The 19,461-nt window shown below is 42.0% G+C and overlaps 1 protein-coding gene across 1 annotated transcript in view; it reads left to right on the top strand.

The window, feature by feature from the left end:
* Positions 1-19,461, top strand: part of gfra4a (GDNF family receptor alpha 4a) — a 150,729-nt gene that overhangs the window by 119,073 nt on the left and 12,195 nt on the right. Inside the window, exons 4-6 of the mRNA XM_005929633.2 lie at positions 3,216-3,555; positions 7,060-7,169; positions 8,868-9,002. Coding sequence (XP_005929695.1) covers positions 3,216-3,555; positions 7,060-7,169; positions 8,868-9,002 — 585 coding nt within the window. The remainder of the gene's footprint in view (positions 1-3,215; positions 3,556-7,059; positions 7,170-8,867; positions 9,003-19,461) is intronic.

Raw genomic sequence — 19,461 nt, 5'->3', positions numbered from 1 at the left:
CCACAAGGGGTCATAGTTGACATCCGTGCCATGCATCTCGACAAGTCAACTGCCAAAACAACAAAGACGTGATTAATGGATGTTTTTCCGCCCTTATAGCATCGCTTCTCAGACAGAGTAATGACCCTTTTTGAAGATGCAAGTCAGAGTCCCAGCTCATCATATTTAGCGAAGTATTCAAATAACAGAACAGTTCACCCTTTAACAATTAATCAGTTAACTAAAGTCAACTCGGTGATACTGAGAAAAGGCTTTCTGTTGAAGCGCAGCAGATGTAGGGCAACAAGAAAGAAACTTTTTTTAATGCGTCGTTGACCCGAGTGTGATCAGTCCTTTTGTCCTCACAGCGATGCTTCAAGTTTGTCACAAGCTTTGTAAAGTCAATCAGCCTTTTAGATACAAACCTCTTTGGAACAAGAGGCACTCTGAGATCACAGGCGTGACAGATGATTACTTTGATTATAAAACATTATGTAGGAGTAGGTAATGGATAACAGGCAGTGATTTGTAAATAACTGGACATGAATACCTTGAGCCTATTATATACTATTATAATACAGGATATTTCTTACTAACAAGGCAGCTCATTCTCTGTGTCTTGACAAAGGTTTCTTTAAAGATATAAACACATTTTGGGGTCAACTTGAAAGAAATGGGAAATGTAAAACTGAGGTCAGAGGTCAAATTTGACCTGATATTTGGATGCTAACTATAGTGTGAATCCCCGTACGCCAGTATCATTTCCTAAATCCTGCCAATATACACAAAGCAGAAGACGTTTAAACACAGTTTTAAAAGTAAAAGACATTTTATTAAAGTTTGACCTTATTTGACCTCGACGAAGAGAGAAGAGGTCAAAGTTCCAGAGTTTCAGAATCCCTATATTCCCTATATACCTATTTATTGCTAATACAAATCTATGTGTATATATTGTAATTAGCATTCTTATCACTCTGACCTCCAGATCAATCTAAAGACCTTGAAGGTCAGAGGTCAAATGTGGCATGATATTTTAAATCTTTATATGGTACTTTCTATGTGTTGACATTACACACCTCATCTGTGAGAATCATAGTTTCGAAGTTATGAGGCTTTTTGTCTGTTTTCCTTGAAGACCTTGGTGGATTTATGGCAAAGTTGAATGGCGTGTTAATATGACCCCACTCTACACCCCTACAAAGTTTTATCAGAATCCATTATAAACTTTTTGGAGATCATATATTGGAATTTCAGGAGCGGGACCACGCCTCCAAACACGCTCCCTCCGGCTCTCATCTACGTGCTCCCAGTTCTGCAAGCTGTTGAGCTATTATGTTTACAGAAAGTGACATGCACGTACTCATACGCTACCAAAAAACTTAGCAAAGGTAAGAAGAAAATGCTTGTGTTGTGTTTCCATCCAGATCAACTGAACAGGCATTGTTATACTGTGTAATATTTCAAGGTGGTCTTTAAAAAGGCTTCTGTTTGTGAGACGTTTGTGTAATAAGGATCTGACCACGTTCAGAGACACTGGTGGCTTTAAAGGGAGAGAAAGCTCACTGCAGAACAAAAGAAGTTGAGAAGTTTCACGTAGCATAATCCACTCTTTCTTTCACATCCTTTAAACTACAGACATTTCCACGTAACTTTTTCAAGCATGCAGTTTGCGATTGTGGGTTTTTTTTCCTTTTCTTTTTTTGGACACACATTTTTTTGATTTTCATAGACAAATGCTGGAGTTTTCCTTTAAGGCTTAGGTACTTTATGCTCAGTTGCTTTCTATTTTTCAAATCCATTGTGCTAGAAGGATGGTGCCAAAACAGCTGAATGTGTCACTGTCCAAACACAGAGAGACTGGCACCACGTAATTAAAATTTAGACGCGTAATCCTGAACATTACAGAATCTGGTGTGAGACTGGATAATAATCCTCGGTATGTTCGATCTACAGTCGGCCCGGTGGCAGCGCCGGGCTGTGGGTAACTTTTGGATGCGAGTGCATGACACATAAGTGTGCTGCATGCTCAGCGAGCCTCCTTTGAATAAATAACAGGTTACAAAACCATGGCGTGAAGGATTTCACACTCAAGCGTGTGGGAATATTCTCCTCCCCAAGTATGCAGACACTGGATCCAGTTTTCCAACCTGCACTCCACCCTTGCCCTCCGCTGGCTACTTGGTTAAGCTGCGAATAACCTGTGCTTTGCGATGGGTTGTTTGCCTTCTCTCTGAGGCCATTCATATTTTATATGACAGCTTGGTGAGAGTCAAACTCACCAGGAGACGCAACTACAGGCACTTTACAAACTAATGAGCAGCACTATCTGCCAGAGGAGCTGAGCGTCATCATGGCCGTATTGACTGGAAGGTCGCTTGGGAAAAAAACACACACGCACACATATAATGATGGATTGGGAAATAATACAATGGGAAAAAAAGGTGCTTATGAAAGGGGTTTCCACTGCCTCCACAGAAGGTGGCTCATTACTCGAGAAGTCAGCAGGAGCATGGGCACTGAGGGAGGCAGAGATGGACAAAGTTGAGGAAGAATGGATGGGAGAGAGAGCTAAGCAGGGGAAGGGACGAGACAGATGGAGTGGGGGCGATAGCGGCATCGCGGGTGGCAGGCACATAGCGAGGGAGGAGGGCGGCGAGGGAAGGAGGGAGTCAGGTGAGTGAGGAATGGGCCCAGATGTAGGGAGGGAGTGCTGGAGAGATGGATAGATGGATGAAGGGGGGAAGGAACAGTAATTACAGGCCTTGTTGTGCGGCTGGAGAGATGGAGGAGCAGCTTTTTCAGCGCTGCCACTCTGCATTAACCCAGCAGAATGAAATATTCAGCCATTAGGCCTTGGCTGAAACACATCCAGTGCCCGCACTCATACAACATTTAGACACCATTCATGTTCTATTCATTACAGGGAGGCCTGTTACATACAATCATCGTTTTGGTTTATTTTCTTCTTCAAGACATGCGTTGTTTTGTTTGGTTTTGTTTGGGGGGTTTTTTTGTTGGTTTTTTTTGGTTTTTTGTTTTGTTTTGTTTTGTTTTGGGGGTTTTTTGCACTTGTAAATGCAACTCTGCATCCGAGTGTAGAGGTGCGGGCCGGCGAGTCGATCCTAACTCCAATTAGTGCTTCAAATCATTTGTAAACATTGCTTGAGATTTGATTTTCTGCACACGAGGATGTAAGCCTTTCTGCCGCTCACTTGTGTCTTCTTTCTTCCTTTCAGAGTCTGAAGTGACGACAGTGAACCGCTGCCTGGACGCTGCCAAGGCGTGTAACATAGATGAGACGTGTCAGAAGCTTCGTACGGAGTACGTCTCCTCCTGCATCCAGCCGTCTGCCCGCTCGGGGCCGTGCAATCGAGCAAAGTGCAACAAGGCGCTGAGGAAGTTCTTCGACCGCGTCCCCCCTGAATACACCAACGAGCTGCTGTTCTGTCCCTGCACCGACACGGCCTGCGCAGAGCGCCGCAGGCAAACCATCGTGCCGTCCTGCTCCTACGAAGACAAGGAAAAGCCCAACTGTTTGGCTCAGCTGCGGATCTGCAAGGCAGACTATGTGTGCAGGTAGAAAAGTGAAAGAAAAAACTCTGGTCTTACATGCTGCCTCCTGCTAAAAACATTTCACACATAATTTCTAGAGTTGACATCACTTTTCACACTAAATTGAGAATCATTTTCAGCAGCTGCAGCTTCTATTAAAGGCTCACAAAAGGTCTTTTTCCATATTTTGACCTAAAAGTAAAATCACTTTGTTAAACGTTTCATGTCATGGTTATCACATCCTGCTCAGACGCTTATTCAGAACACTTGAAATAACTAATCCAGGACAAACGGATTGATTCAGAAGGTGCCCGTTCTTTAAAATGATGCTCAAAGACTTAAAACTGAGATAAATGTTATCTATCGTGTAGAAGCTGAAAGTAAACTCCCACTTAAATGGAGAAACAGGCTTTAAAGACTGTATCAGCTTATCGAGTTCTTTTGTTAAACTTGTTGGTAAACACTCGCCTGAGGTTACTGACACATCGCAGATCTTCTTTGATCTGTCGGCTCTTGAGGAAACTATTTGAGTCTTGCCTTGTCGTACGCTTTTAACACCAGCTTTTTTTTTCTCTTTGACTTTCTGCTTTTTACGATGAAAAATTTAAAGCTTGATTCATTTTAAATGACAGGGCTCCTGAATACCATAACAATCACACAGTAACCGAGCGAGGACACGAGAAGAATAATGCGATCGGTAGTTTCTTACATGGAAATTGTAGCCATTAATTTTTGACCACTAGCTGAAAGACAAGCTGCACATAAAAGAGGTTTGCTAAAGTGTTAGCAAACAGTCCCCACACACACATCAAGCAGACATAGAGCAGTTTTATTATTTATGATCATTAGCATCAATATAATTAAAGTTTGGTGTCTAGGCTCCAAGGCCAGTGCACCCAGAAAAAGTGTTGCATGCAGAAATCTGAGGGTGTGGAGCGGACGGGTGGATGTCGAGGTGGTGGAGGGGTTAAATCAGTGAATCAGTGAAAGTCTGAAGCCAAATTTGCAGTGTGGTTAAAGAGAACCTTCAACCACTCACCTAAAAAGAAAACAAGACAGTTAAAATAGGATAAAGTAACACCTGATTTATTGTACTGCTCAAAAGGTTTGGGGCTACTTAGGGAGGTCTTTGTTTTTGAAGGAAGCCACTTTTCTTTAGATTTATAATATAACTGAATTGAACAGACATGTGGTAAAGAACAATTGGAGATTCATGGAAATCATTCAGTGTTTTCAGTGCAGCGTGGACATAGATGTAACTTTCCCTGCTCAGTTAGCCGAACGCAACTGTATCCTGTTAAAAGGCTAATTGATTATTATAAGAAAAAAGCCATTATCATCTTCTAGTTGGGTGCCGAAAACATCACCTGCTGTGGTTTCAGTTAGTGTCATAACACCCAAACAAACAAGTAATGAACCCAGTAAAAAAAACAACTCACATAACGATGCATAATGTTCCTTTTACATAACTGGAAAAACTGGCTCTTACTAGAAAAGACAAGCGAGAGGCTGTGGGGGGAAAACTGAGCAAGAACAAAGGCACGTCAGAGTCTCCAGTTCGACAAACAGACCCTTTATAGGTTCTCAACTGGCAGCTTTATTAAATGGCGGCTGCAAAACACCAGTCGCAATGTCAGCAGTGAAGAGGTAACTCCAGGATGCCGGTTGTCTAGGCAGAGTTCCAAAGAAAAAGCAATAACTGAGAGCGGCCAATAAAAGGCAAAAAGATAAAGACGGGCAAAAGGCGCACAGACGACGGAATATTGGACGAAAATACTGATGACGGCAAAACAGGCTCGCCAAGTTTGATTCCGACTACAGTTTACTTCATAACTACCTCTACAGTTGGTGCATTTGGTCAACACTGAGCAATAACAGCCAGTCTTATTGACCACTGAGGGAACAGAGCCATGCTTTATTCACCGCCTTTGCCAGAGTACACGAGGTGTTGAGTGTAAACTGTAAGGGTTTACTGTCCCATTAGTGACTAAGCTGACGAGTTTGCTGACAGGTGACAAGCTAAGTTGCAAGTTGTGTCAAGTTGATTTATTTTTTCTGACCGAGTACAAGATGTGGCGTCATCGTCACCGCTGTCTAGTTTAATTTGAAGTGCTCTGTTGATGGTGGCCTCGCTCGCTGACTTTCCCTCAGGACAATAAATAGTGTCGTGTATATCTTGGAAGATGTGTCTGGCTAGGGTGATATGTTCATTTAGATTTAATTAGTCAGTTGTGTTTAATTAATGCAATTGTTATACTCATTAACTGTGTTTAATTAGCTCAATTAAATTCTGCATTCATTTTCCAAGTGAAGCAGCCATGTGAAATAGTCATTATTGAAACAGCCTTTCTCACTGGGGATTCACGCATGGTTTTCCTGGCAAGTTGCTTGGAAAAATGTTTATTAACAGCAGTGAAGACATCGTCAGGATCAGAAAATAGTTTGTAGAAAAAGTGACCCTCCTCGCATGGTGAGTCATCTGAGAAAGCTTAGTTATTCGGTGTTTATGTCCCCATGTATGTGACTACCAAAGGATTTAATTCAAATTTAAATGGGTTGTAAAGCGTCCAGTCAGAAAACTAACAATGCCTTATGAGGTCATTAGGATTCATAGGGTGTGTTTCTCCCAGGAACACGGAGTTCTCAGAAGCATCCAGTCAGCCTCCTCTTACTGACAGCAAATGGTCGCCAGCATTTAATCTAGTTCCTCTTCAAATGTCAGGAAGACAAAGGGCTTCATCTGTCACGGCTATCGATCAGGCATTATTCTCCACTGCCGCCCCGACGGATAGAGCATCTCAAGGCCCCTGCACGGCCCACCAATCGCGCACCAGTCAGCCGGCATTAACTGGCTGCCTGCGGAGGATGCCTTCACTTAGCGCACAGCCTATGAGTTTTACGCACATCATTACAATGACATGACAAATGAGGGCAAAGTGGAGAGTTGTGGTGCCCTGAGGGGATCCCGTCGCAAATGCCAGTCGGCGGGGGCCAATGATGCAATATGATGGCCTCGATAGCCTCGCACGATGACGGTGATGAGGTTGGATGTCTGTGCGGCTGGCAGGAAAGGTAAGGCGGGAAGGCAAAGCTGCTGTGGGAGGAAGTATTTATATGAAAGATCCATATTTGTCTAATCTCCTCGTGGCCAGGCCTGCCAGACAGCACCCACAGTATTAAGAGAGCAGAGCTAAGGCCTATCTTTGCCCCTCATTGACTCTTTACAGCCTGGCAGCTTTCCAGAAGATGACTGCCAGGGAGAAGGAAAAAAAGGAAGAAAGAATAAAGGGGGATGAATGTCACCATGGGTGGCTGGAGTAGGGTTGAAGTGCTGTAGAGCGGGAGATCTTGAAGGGCAGAGGGAGTTGTTACGGGGAGCACAAGCAGGTAGATGAGCGTGGTGGTTTTCAAACCTACATTCTGGGGTTAGATGAGAGAAAGCACCAGCGCTGGCCACCACTCATTGACATGATGTGTGCAGCAGCCAAGCACAAGTAAATGATGGATGGCATGTTATTGCTCCCACAGGTCTCGCTGGGCACAGTTCCAGCATGATTGCCAGCCCTCCGAGCAGAGTGCCAGTGGCTGCAAGCAGGAGAACTACGGGCAATGTCTGCTCGCATACACCGGCCTGATAGGTAAGAACTAAATCTTTCTGCACCAGCTCCGGCTCGCCCACCTTCGGTGATAGATTGGGAACAAAAGGTTTTCGAGGGAGGAAGGCCAAGAGCAGACAAGTGCGCTGAACAGGGCTCAAAAGAATGAATCAAGGATTGTGATGAGGAGCGCGCTTTAGGAATCGATGAAGTGCTGATTAATGTGGCTACAGCGTGCCCAGCCAAATCGTTGGCATTATAAGTAGTGCAATTACAACTATTGACCGCTGTTTTGAGAGAATTATCCCTGACGTGACAATGAGCGGGACTGGGTAGAGGCGCAGAACACGGCCTATTGTGCTTCGTACAAAAACTTAACAAAGGATCACATAATGCACAAAAGGTTGTTAAAAAGCACTCAGTTCAAACATGTCATTATTGGACAACAATACCCAAGTGAAGTACTGCAAAAAGAAGGGTGTGTGGGGGAGAGGGGGGTTGTTGGAAAGTGAAGTAGACAGATAAAGGAAGACGGAGACAGAAAGCTGTGCAGCACAGATTGGCCATTGTAGACAACTCAGGACGAAGTGAAACTCTGAGGTGCTGTTGTTTGGAAGTCCCAGAAAAATCAATAGAGGTAAATCAGAACTTTTTTTTGTTTTGTTTTGCCACACTGCCTCGAAGTGCAGCGATTTTATCCTCACCCTCTTTAAAAAATACAAACTAGAAGGCTTCCCGGGGAATGACTTTCCAATCATTTCCCACTGAACGGTTGAAAAGATTCAAAACGAAAAGAAAGACTCTGACGGCGCCTGAATTTTGTGTCTCAGGCCGCTGCTCTTATCAGAGTTTGCCAGGCTGGCGCATGTGGTGGATGCGCATGTTTGGGGAGTTCATAAGTGTAAAAGAAAACCTAAACAACTGCTGCGGTACTTGGATGCTTGGATCTGTTGTAACATCAACAAAGTAGGAAGGTTGCAAGAGATCAAGAGGATAAGCTAGCAGCGATGCACTGTATGTATGATAAATTCACCCACGATGAAAATCACATTTTTGAATAATCACCAGTTACACAGACAGAGTATTTTTAGCTGTGTGTTTGCTATTTTCAAACCAAGACATAATACAGTAAGATTTCTTTGCCTGACTCGGTCCCAGCTGGTGTCAGGCTGCGGCACTAACTAACCTGCCCGTCTGCGTCCCTGTGCGCATTCACTCCGTTTTCATCCGTTCCTCTTTTTAAATTCCTTTCACTTTCCCTCTCAATGAATACATTTACATACGCACTAATAACTCAGTCTTAACATGATTAGGGCAATGCCGGGATGATAGAAATTGCCATGTAAATGCCTTTATTTGATTATCGTAATCAGAGTAAGGTCATAATCAGGCTAAGCGTAACAAGATTAAATCAGCCAGAATTCAGCTCGAATGACATCAAACTTCTCAGTCAGACAACTTTTTGGGGGGTTTTCTTTGGAAACTGCAGTTTTTATGAGGCGCTTACGAGCAGAGTGTTGCACGGGGAGACGGGCGGAATAGCTTGAATAACAAAAAAGATGTTAAATATTCCGCACAGTTCGGCTAAATCAAAGAGATAGCTTCCTTTTTATGCGAGCTCGCTTAAGGTCAGATTCAATCACTGCATCGTAAAGATAGTAATGTGAGGAGATGTGTTGGCTCAGTACGCCTGTAAACATACAGAAATGTGTTGTTTTCCACCTCTCCTGCCCTCAACAGGAAGCACAATAACTCCCAACTACCTTGACAACTCCACCTCCAATGTGGGACCCTGGTGCTCCTGCGCAGCGAGTGGCAACCACAGGGAACAATGCAGCGACTTTCTCACTTTTTTCCACGACAACATCTGCCTGAGTAAGTAACAACTGCAAAAAGAGAGACCTCTGGCAACAGAGAAGCAATTACAACCCAGACTAAGAACCAGAGCAAGTGCGAGAATTAAGAAAGTCTAGTTGTGAACAGAATAATCTGTGACGCTTTTATTGTGGTGCAAAAATCCCTTTGATGTTCTGCAACCCACATGGGAGTCAGGCTGTTTTGTACATAGATGAGAAACAGAGCAGACAGAGGGGTAGTCATTACTTTACTTACTTACTTACTTGTGTTTTCACTTGAACTGTGTTGAATAGAAAATATACACTAGACCTCTTGAATGGCACTTAAAAACAAATATCAAATTAGCCAATCACATGGCAGCAACTCAACGCTTTTAGGCATTGAGTTGCTGCAATGTCAAAATGACCTGCTGAAGTTCAAATCAAGTATCAGAATGATGATTTTGAGTGATTTTGAACATGACATGGTTGTTGGTGCCAGACAGGCTGGTCAGGCTGAGTGTTTCAGAATCTGCTGATCGACAGGGATTTGCCCACCCAATGATGTATAGGGTTTAAAGAAAATGGTCTGAAAACGAGAAGGTATCTAGTGAGAGTTAGTTCTCTGGGTGAAAATGCCCTGTTGATGCTAGAGGTCAGAGGAGACTATTTCAAGCTGATAGGAAAGCTACAATAACTCAAATAACTAGGTGTTTCAACCAGGATATATATCTCTGAATGCACAACTGGTAAAACCTTGAAACAGATCGCCTACCGCAGTAGAAAACTACACTGGGTGTTATTGCTGTCAGCAGAGAAAGGGTAACTGAAGCTATAATTTGCTCAGGCTCAACAAACCTGAACAATAGACGACCGGAAAAATGTTTGCTGGTCTGATGAGTCTGAATTTCTGTGAAGATATTCACGCAGTAGGGTCAGAAACAGCAGGAACACATGGATCCATCCTGCTATGTATCCGTGGTTCATGCTGCTGGTGGTGTAATGATCTGGTGAATGACTTCTTGGCACACTTTAGGTGACTTAGTGCCAATTAAAATCCCATAGTGTACCTGAGTACTGCTGCTGATCATGTCCATCCCCTTATGAACACAATGTACCAATGAAGACATTCTTGAACATGACAATGAGTTCACTGTATTCAACTAGATGGTCACCAGTTGTCAGTCCAATAGAGCTGAGATCTGATGATGAAATTTTGTGACGCTATCATGTTAATATGAACCAAAATCTGCGAGGAATGTTTCCAGCATCGGCAGTTCTGATAATGCATTTACTTTTCTGTTGGATGGTCCATTTAAAATTGTTCATTGTAACTTGGTAACACACTGCCAGCTATTATCCACTGCCCGCTCCTTCTTTGGGACTTAAAACAAATGGGCCTTTCAAACTGCAGCCAACCAGCAGACCAGAGCTAGTTTTATGGTGCAGAGCACAATTCAAAATTTTATATAAAAATGTGGCAATTTGAATCAGAAATAGCAACCTGCCAAAAGTTGTGTCATCAAATTATGGCTGCGTAATTGTGTGCTTTTCTTTTCTAGAAGAGTAATATTTTGGGGAGAAAAACAAATTTAAAGTCTTAATTTGTAGGTTTACTAGAAAAAAATATGCACTACTACTGTGCTGTAGATGTAATTTGAGTTTATAAAGTAATGTATTTGTGAAAAAAAAGTTATAATAAAAGAACTGCATCACATTTGCTTCGTTGACAGAAGAAAAATTAGTCTTTTCTCACAAATTTGTGACTTTAATCTCTGAGAATTTTTATATTGTAAATTTGGCACCTGTAAGAATAAGAAGGGTTGTTTTTTTTTTGGTCCTCTTAAATTTGTGAGTCATTCCTGGTTATTTTCAAACATAAAATCTGAATCATCCAGCCTTTAATAGTGGAAATTATTGTTCGATTATTACCCTCAACTGTGCTGCTAAACATCACTTTGCTTTTACCGTGTTTGAAAAGGATTCTTGGGAAAGCTCGTTCTAGTGACACATCAGCGACAAAGTAAAAAGCCGCTCCTTCCCCCTTGTTATCGTTTCAGTCAATAGTCATTTATTTATTTTCACAATTAAACTGTCAGATAAACAGCACTGTGAATTATGACAGCGGTAGACCAGTGACACTAATGAAACACTACAGCTGGTGGCACAAAGTAATGGGTTAACACAAATATCACATATGTTTGTTTATGCAACTCGCAGGGAGTTTTATCACGCCAGAAAACAAAAATAACAATAATAGCATGTTTTCTTAATTGCAGTGCATTCTGCTGATAAACTGCAGCTGGTGTTACGTTAGAATTATCCACCAATCCGGTGTAATCTTTTATTCATCCAGCAACGACAACAAAACGGCTATGATGATACGGGATCATCCCTCCGAATGAATGATGGCGCCAGTGACAGAAGAATGACATTAGTGACAAAGTAATACAAACTGTAGCTGCTGGTGTCTCGCACACACACACACACACACTGGGATTTATTTGGGGTTATTATATTTTTTCTAACAACAAAAGCAGACATGTTCTTACAAAGCTGTCAGCGTGAATAACAACATCAGTGACAAACCACAGACGCCAGACGTTGGACTGTGTGACTGTAGTGACACTACAAAGCAAACTGCAACTGATATTCAGGGTCAGTTTATACATATGTTCAACTGTGACAGAACAGCCAAGTACCAAACTCTCATCAGATGTCAGACAAACGGCCTCTTACCACTGATTTAACCAGACTCTACAGCAACATAAACCCTGCCACGAGTGATCCGATGGTGTCGGCGTGTTATCTGTGCTGCTGTTACTGCAGCATCTCACCCTCTGCTCCTCTGCCTTCACATGATCGCTCTATTTTTCCTGGCTTTTGGTCTTAAATGGTAAATGGCCTGTATTTATATAGCGCTTTACTAGTCCCTAAGGACCCCAAAGCGCTTTACATATCCAGTTATCCACCCATTCACGCACACATTCACACACTGGTGATGGCAGCTACATTGTAGCCACAGCCACCCTGGGGCACACTGACAGAGGCGAGGCTGCCGGACACTGGCACCACCGGGCCCTCTGACCACCATCAGTAGGCAACGGGTGAAGTGTCTTGCCCAAGGACACAACGACCGAGACTGTCCAAGCCGGGGCTCGAACCGGCAACCTTCCGATTACAAGGCGAACTCCCAACTCTTGAGCCACGATCGCCCCTTAAGTGTGAAATTTACATCAACACCTATGATTAAAGCCTGCAAATGTACTCGTTTCAGACTGCACAGCTTTCCACGCACCTGTTTATTCTTTACGCTGCACAATAAAGCAGAAATACACACTTGATTTTTCATGTCAGGGAATAATAAAAGGATTTAATAGCTGGTCAAAGATAGTGAGATGAGCCATACACTAGATAGTATTTCTGTCACAATTTTTTCAAACTTTTCAAACTCTGCTTGACCAGCTGACGATTCCCAGAAACAATTAATATAACCATGATGAAAAAAAGCTATACAGCAGTAGACCCAGGGGCAGCAGATGTTCACCAAGCAACTTTGCAATTTTGGATGCTTAATAAGACAAAGTATGAAGATTCAAACAAACCTTGTTAACAGAAAACAATGTACACTGTGGCTCAGTAGTTATAAAAAAAAGCCTTTGGATATTTATTAAAATGCATCCATTCGCTTCCACTTATCTTTTTTAGGAAGCCTGTCTCAGCTGTCTTAGGGCAAGAGGCAGGGTACATCCTGGACAGGTCGCCAGTCTGTTGCAGGGCTCCCGCATTCACTCCTATGGGCAATTAAGTGTTTCCAATTAACCTATCCCCACTAACTGCATGTCTTTGGACTGTGGGAGGAAGCCAGAATACCCGGGGAGAACATGCAAACTCCACACAGAAAGACCCCGGCCTGATGGTGGAATTGAACTGTGCTAACCACCGTGCCACCATGTTGCCCTTTATTAAAATCTCGCTTTAAAACTCAAAGTTACCAATTCTCCATAGAATGAATTAGATTACAGGTAAGACCTGGCTGATGGATGTCTTGCTGTCCAGTGAAACTCCTCACGGGTATCCTGCAGTCAGGAGTTAGACTTGCTATGGCAGCTCCCGTGTGCTGTTTACAGTAAGCTCCTTAAAGACCCAGAAAAACAGAGCTCAGAGTCACTGGCCTCATTTTCCTGCATCTTGGCCAAAAGTGGAAACAGCTTGAGCGAACGGCTGAAGTCAAACATTCTACATGTGATGATAAGGATTAACAAGTTTCTAATGGGAAAGGACCAGCAGTGCATGTCACACTAATCTCAGCTGGAATTTAGTTGCTCTTCTAATACTGGGGCAGACAACACCTCTTTTTTGGGGGGAGAAAGTGTCCGTAATGAATTGACAAAGCGAGTTTGGATTGGATCCAATAATTGGGGAAATGAATGCACCCTGGGAGAGTTCCTCATTGTTTGCTTTCTCCCATGTTTCTTGTATAATCACAGCGTGTAAAGAATTGTTATTCGTTTTGAGTACAGGGGAAGACTCTCCTGTCTTCAGTGATTGTTCAGTTTTACAAATGGACAGCGACATCATCATCATCGGTTAAATAAATCCTCCTTCTCTTTTTTGTGTGTAAATTTCTTGCAGCTGAATCCACCGTTATTTTGCGCACAACCCCGCCCTTGTGCTGGGGCCTGCTTGCTGAGACAGGACTTCAGATGGCCTTTGATGACTTTGTAATTGAGCCTAATTTGGTTTCCTGCCTCCGAACTAATGAGGCGGACAGAGAGAATAGTGGCAGGGAAGAATACAGTTGTTTGCAGACAGGGGAGGGGGAAACTGCTGGGGAAAAAAACCCTTCCCTGTATGGAGCGAGCTCAGTCAGGTTTTAAAAACAGCTGTCACCCCACCTTACTTCCTCATCACAGCGGTAATAGTCGCATCACTATGCAGAGCAGCAGCTCTGGACCTCTTCATTCTGTGCGTGGCAGGGGGAAAAAAAGAGAGGACAGATGGAGGTGAAGCTAATTTTATTTCTGCAATTATGTAAAATCTTTTCTGGAACTTGAATTGGTATTATAACAGGGAAAAGTGAGGGTGGCCAACAATACGCTGGGGAGTTTGGGGACAGAACCGGGGCATGCATAGGATGGGCTCTGCATTAATGCCCCAGGGAACCTGTGAAGTCAGTAAAAGAGGAAAAAAAGCCCTCAGGAGGAAACTTAAAAGTGGAAGAGATGGCTGTGCTTAAACAGCCGTGGCCAAACATTTACAAAGAAACTGTCACAACAGCTTACCACTAAAGATATCAATTGGCACTTCATCTCTGCATGATGGCGGGTGGTGAGGCATGGTGGCGAGCAGCTGGAGTTGCATCCTTCGCTTCTCTCATCCGTCACCCTGCCAGGGAATTGCTGTGCGCTGCCGAACCCTAACTGCACGCTTTGAGCGCACTGGCACACTTTCCCACCTGTCCTACCAATGCTAATGACCCACAGCACCATTAGCATGGTAGTCCACAGCCTTATATATGTATATATAGCCTCAAATGGGATCAGTATTTGATTTCTTCTCACTGTCAATTCATTGAGATTCTGTTGCAACATGCATTCCCTAATTAGCTGCAGGGCTAAAGGAACAAGCAGGTCACCCTTCCAGCAACTCCAGTGCTCGATGCTGATGCTCAAGTCAAGGCGCTGCATTGACTGCTGCAGAATTTTCTTTGCAGAGGCAAACTATCTCAGGAGGAACGATCAATTTGTTTATGATCCTGTGAGAAATCAATGTCTGTGCGTCACACGCTGATACTCCGCCGAAGACTCTGAATTCACATCACTGAAATTCAGTGAGTCGCTTCTGGGTTTTTTCCCCTCAGGAACAGCTGGAAAATGAGGGTTTTTCATGTCTCATGCTCACATTCATCTTACAGTATAAGCTATGGTTATTAATTGATGGATCTGACAGTCATGTCTTTATTTTGAGCATATTTTAATTGAAGTGACTTTCATGAAAACGTAATTGCTGCTGAGTAACCCATTAGCCAAATGAGAATGAATGCCTATAGAATATTAATTCATTATATGGTCATAATTCATTCTGGTTGCTATAAATCCAACAACTTGATGTAATGAATTTCCTTATAAATCCAGCAGTCAGTAAATTGTACACAGGAAATATAATGTGATATTCCTCGCAGTCACAGGCTTCTTATGGTCCTTTTAAATAATCAGTGATCATTTTGTCAAACCTTTACAGAAAGGCGACAGATATTTGAGGGTCTTAAATACATTAAAGGAAACCAGTTCAGTCCAGTATCCATGTCTGCCGTCTCTGACTTTCTCCACCTTCCTGCTCTGTGTCAACGCTCTGCTAACCAAACATTTCTGTCTGTATTTTACGCGCCTGTAATTTTACTGCATACTTCTGGTAGACAGTGAAGGTAGAAATGTTATCTGTTTCAATCACTCGAGTATTCAAACAGGAATATCAACAGCATCTGTTTGATTGAATTACATCCAAATTTGAACATCTGTTTCCTATGCTCCTGCAAAAAGAGAAAAAGATCTCAGAATTTTTCTAGTCATTATAAATTTGCCGACAAGAGATTTTAATGACAATGGATGGCAGGCAGTAGTCTGTGGAAGTACACATTTGTATATTTGTGTGGAAAAGTGCGTTTTCACACGACTCCATAGCCCTCTGTCAAACTAAGTACACCCTATGACTCAGTAGCTTGTAGAAGCACCTTCAGTACTACTAACTTGAAGTAGTTTTTTGAAGTAATTGATATTTTTATCAGTTTATCTTTGCGGCTCACTCTTCTTTACAGCATTGCTTCACTTATTGAGGTTTACAGGTATTAATTTATACACGGTGCTCTCAAGATTCGATGTTTTCCAGGTATTATATAGTGGATAAAGGGTGGTGATACTTTTTCTGCAGTAATGATTCAATCACTTGTTGACAAAATTACCAACACCACTGGTTGAATGTCGCCATAAACCACGACAGAGCCTCCACCGTGTTTTGGAGTTGTACCTTCCTGGCCTCCTTGCATATTGACGACCTGTTTCCACTGATTTTCAGTACAGTTCTTGTGTAATTTAACATATCTGCATTTGCCATCCTTCCACTGAGACCTTTTCTGATGATGCTTTAGCAAATAATAGATTAACTGAAAGGCCAGATGCATCTCTCAGGTCATGTGTCAGGTCTTTCATAGATTTTTTTTCTTGCTGCTCAAAATACTTTTAATGAGCTGATAGTATTTTAAGCTTTCCTCTCTTTCTTTTGTCCTTCACTAGGGCACACTGTACACCATCCTGAGAAAGCTTTTAACTAAATTGGTCTTAAAATATTATCACATCTTTGGAAGTTCAAGTTCTCTAGCCACAGCCAGGCCTGATTACTGCCACACCTGTTCTCCATCAAGAAATTGCTTAAATAGGACCTGCCTGACAAAGTGGAGTAGACCTTGTCTGTGTGTAATATTTACATTTGTTTGATGATCTGAAACATTTAAGTGTGAAAAACATAGAAAAAATAGAGGAAGAAAGTTACATTTGTTTCAAAACTTACATTTTAGTAGATCTCTTACATTCCACTGTGGTTTCCATTTGACTGACATTTTATTGGCACTAGAGTAGAGAGCCATACTGTACTACATCCTCTCCAGGTACACAGACCAGTATTACATGCCAGTGGTTTTAAAAATGAAAATTCATTTATGCAATTCATATAAATCTGTATCTAAATTTTAGATTCTGATAGTATTATGACTCATTGTTTGCTGCTTGAGGAGCCGATTCAGGCTTTGGACAGTCAGAATCTTTTGCATGCTAGAGCTGTATAGAGGTGGCATTGTGCCTATACTGAGTCTCCCTTTTCAACCAACCAACACATTTAGGGACATAATGTTTTAAGACCTGCTGTGTTTAACGACACTAAAAAAAACTTCACATTCCACGTTTTAAACATTATGATTGTTAGCGCATCATTTTCAGCATCTTTTCTTTGCTGGATGGATAACTTCTCACATCTGAAGTCGCTGAAAATGTGATGTTAACATCCAGTGTCTGGCTCTTTAGATGTTAAATGTTCCACTTAGTGTGAGCTAGTTAAAAACGCTGTGTGACATTCGATATTTATACAGTACAGATAAATATACAGTACTTCAGAATCCCAACCATCTATCAAACACACTTTAAAAGCTTACAGCTATAAGAAAATGCTACCATTACAATTTTGATCAAATCTGCATTTGAACTGACACAAGCTGGTGCTGGTGGTGTCAGTGGTTGACAAAAACATTTGGGTCAACCTGTAATCGGAACTCTTTGGGGCACGATACCGAACCCCCATACTGATAAAGATAATATGAAATCAAATCACTTTGTGGGCGAGGACGGTTTGAATTGTAAAGCGCTTTTGGTGGTCGATAAGACAAAAAAAGCATCAAAGACCTTTTTACTTTTCTTTTTTGTGCTTTTGTTAAACATAATTGCTCACTGTTGCTGCCGGCTAATGCATAAAAACCTATTTAACCTCACCATTGTGTGCTGATTGGATGTTATGACTCAGCTGCTATTCTGTGTTTAGTCATTACTTCACATTCCCAACTTGCGATGCCGTATGCAGAGGACGCTGCACTTCAGTGTATTCTCAAGTGGGACTGAGGCAAGTTTAATTATGCCATATAGAGAAACTTTGCACAGCGTTGGCCCTTCGTTCTCCTCTCAAGTGTTAAGTGCGGGGCCAGTAACCACCCATGCCAATCAATGAACCCTCTTGTTCTCACTAATCAACAACTACCCCTCTGCTCTTTCATAACATTGTCATACAAGTCACAACAGGTGTGTCCTTTATTAAAAACAAATGTTGTCCAATCAGTTTGTGCATTAAAACCCCTCCGTCTAACACACTCATCTATTTCTAACATTTCACAATGAGATTAATTTCCACATTTCACTTGTAGTACTGCAGTGGAGCACTTTCAGCATGTATTGTGATGGTTTGTGTGCGTTGGCGCTCCACCGCCCATGACCCTGTGTGGTGCTCTTATTTTACTAAAGAGAGAATCCTGCCAGGTTGAGAGGGTCTGAGAGTGTATGTCCTTGGTTTTTACTGAGTGAATTAAAGCACTGGAAAATATGAAAATCCTGCTGCATAATTTTGTGTAATTTGACCTTACTTTAAAATCAATCACTGTGCATAAAATCAAACATTGTACATAGAAAGTCTGTCTTGATTATACATTGCACAAGGCATGAATTTAAACAAAGCATATAGGGCTTCTAGTTCCAGGACTAGATCCGTTGTTAAGTACAACTCAGAAGGATTTAAGGCTCTGGGTTGTTGCTTAAGATGCCTGATTAAGTGAAACCAAAAAGTTGGAGCTGGTATATGTTTGGAAGGAGAATCAAAAAACTCAAAATGCATATGAAGCAGAAATGTTGAGTCAACAAAGAAAAATGCTGTAAATCAAATTTTCTCTCAATGAATTCAACACACACAGCCGCACCATTCAAGCTAAGATAACTCCTAGCTGGTTCCAACCATTGCTGCAGGAGGTGTTTTCAGTCCTCCAGACTCTTGGGGTCACACGTGCACATGCATTCTGTGCACAAGCCTCATTTCCACTCCCATCTCTGGCCTCAAAATAAATGCAGAGATTCCGTCTACCTATTATTTGGATTGTTTGTGCCACAAGTTATAAAACACGGCAATGAAAACAATAAAGAAGATGTGCAAGTCTGTGTAAATTCAGAGAAAACAAATGAGTGCTACAAAAGAGAGGCTAAAAAGTACGTCCGTTCACACAAGGGAAGCATTAAGTATGGCTTCAGCTATTTATAGTGTCACAGTTACCAATAATAATGATAACAACAGTGGCCTCATACAATTTAGTGAACACTAAATTCTTTGCAGTGAAGTCCATGTCGATAAATTAAGCATATTAATATACTGTAAGTAAGTGTGTTTGCAAGTAGAAAAATAATATATATAAGAAACTCAAGCCCTGAATACTTGTTTGTTTAATTTTCATGTTAAATTCTGTTTTAAATTTCTAGTTCCAGACTTTCAGACCTGCCTCTCTTGAAAAAGCGTGTGCGCGATCTGACTTGTGTGTGTAGTCTGCACACTGTTTCTATCATAAATACTTTGTGTGGTAGAAAGAACATGCACGTGTCTTTTTTGTGCACTTACATCATTTATATATCCAGTCCCAGAACAACAAAGGTGATAATTACACTTATTAGAAGACACATGCACAACTCTTATTATGCACTGCTGCTCAAGATCTGCCTTACATTCAGCTTCTCCCACTATTTTCTACATAATACGACTCCTTCTCACAGACACGGTATTTTTTGCCTCATACTTAACCACCGTTCTCTCCACATGCACCATAATTTGTTCCTAACTGTCAGTTTCACTTACACGCACCATAACTTCCTAACTACCAGTCCCTTCTTTTTTAGTCAGCTGTCTCACACGAACAACTTTACCAA

Source organism: Haplochromis burtoni, unplaced genomic scaffold (genome assembly GCF_018398535.1).
Source record: "Haplochromis burtoni strain Fernald_Lab_line unplaced genomic scaffold, NCSU_Asbu1 Contig_119, whole genome shotgun sequence".
In the NCBI taxonomy this organism is placed as follows: domain Eukaryota; kingdom Metazoa; phylum Chordata; class Actinopteri; order Cichliformes; family Cichlidae; genus Haplochromis; species Haplochromis burtoni.
The sequence above is the reverse complement of the archived record's forward strand: the minus strand, read 5'-3'. Positions and strand labels throughout refer to the sequence as shown.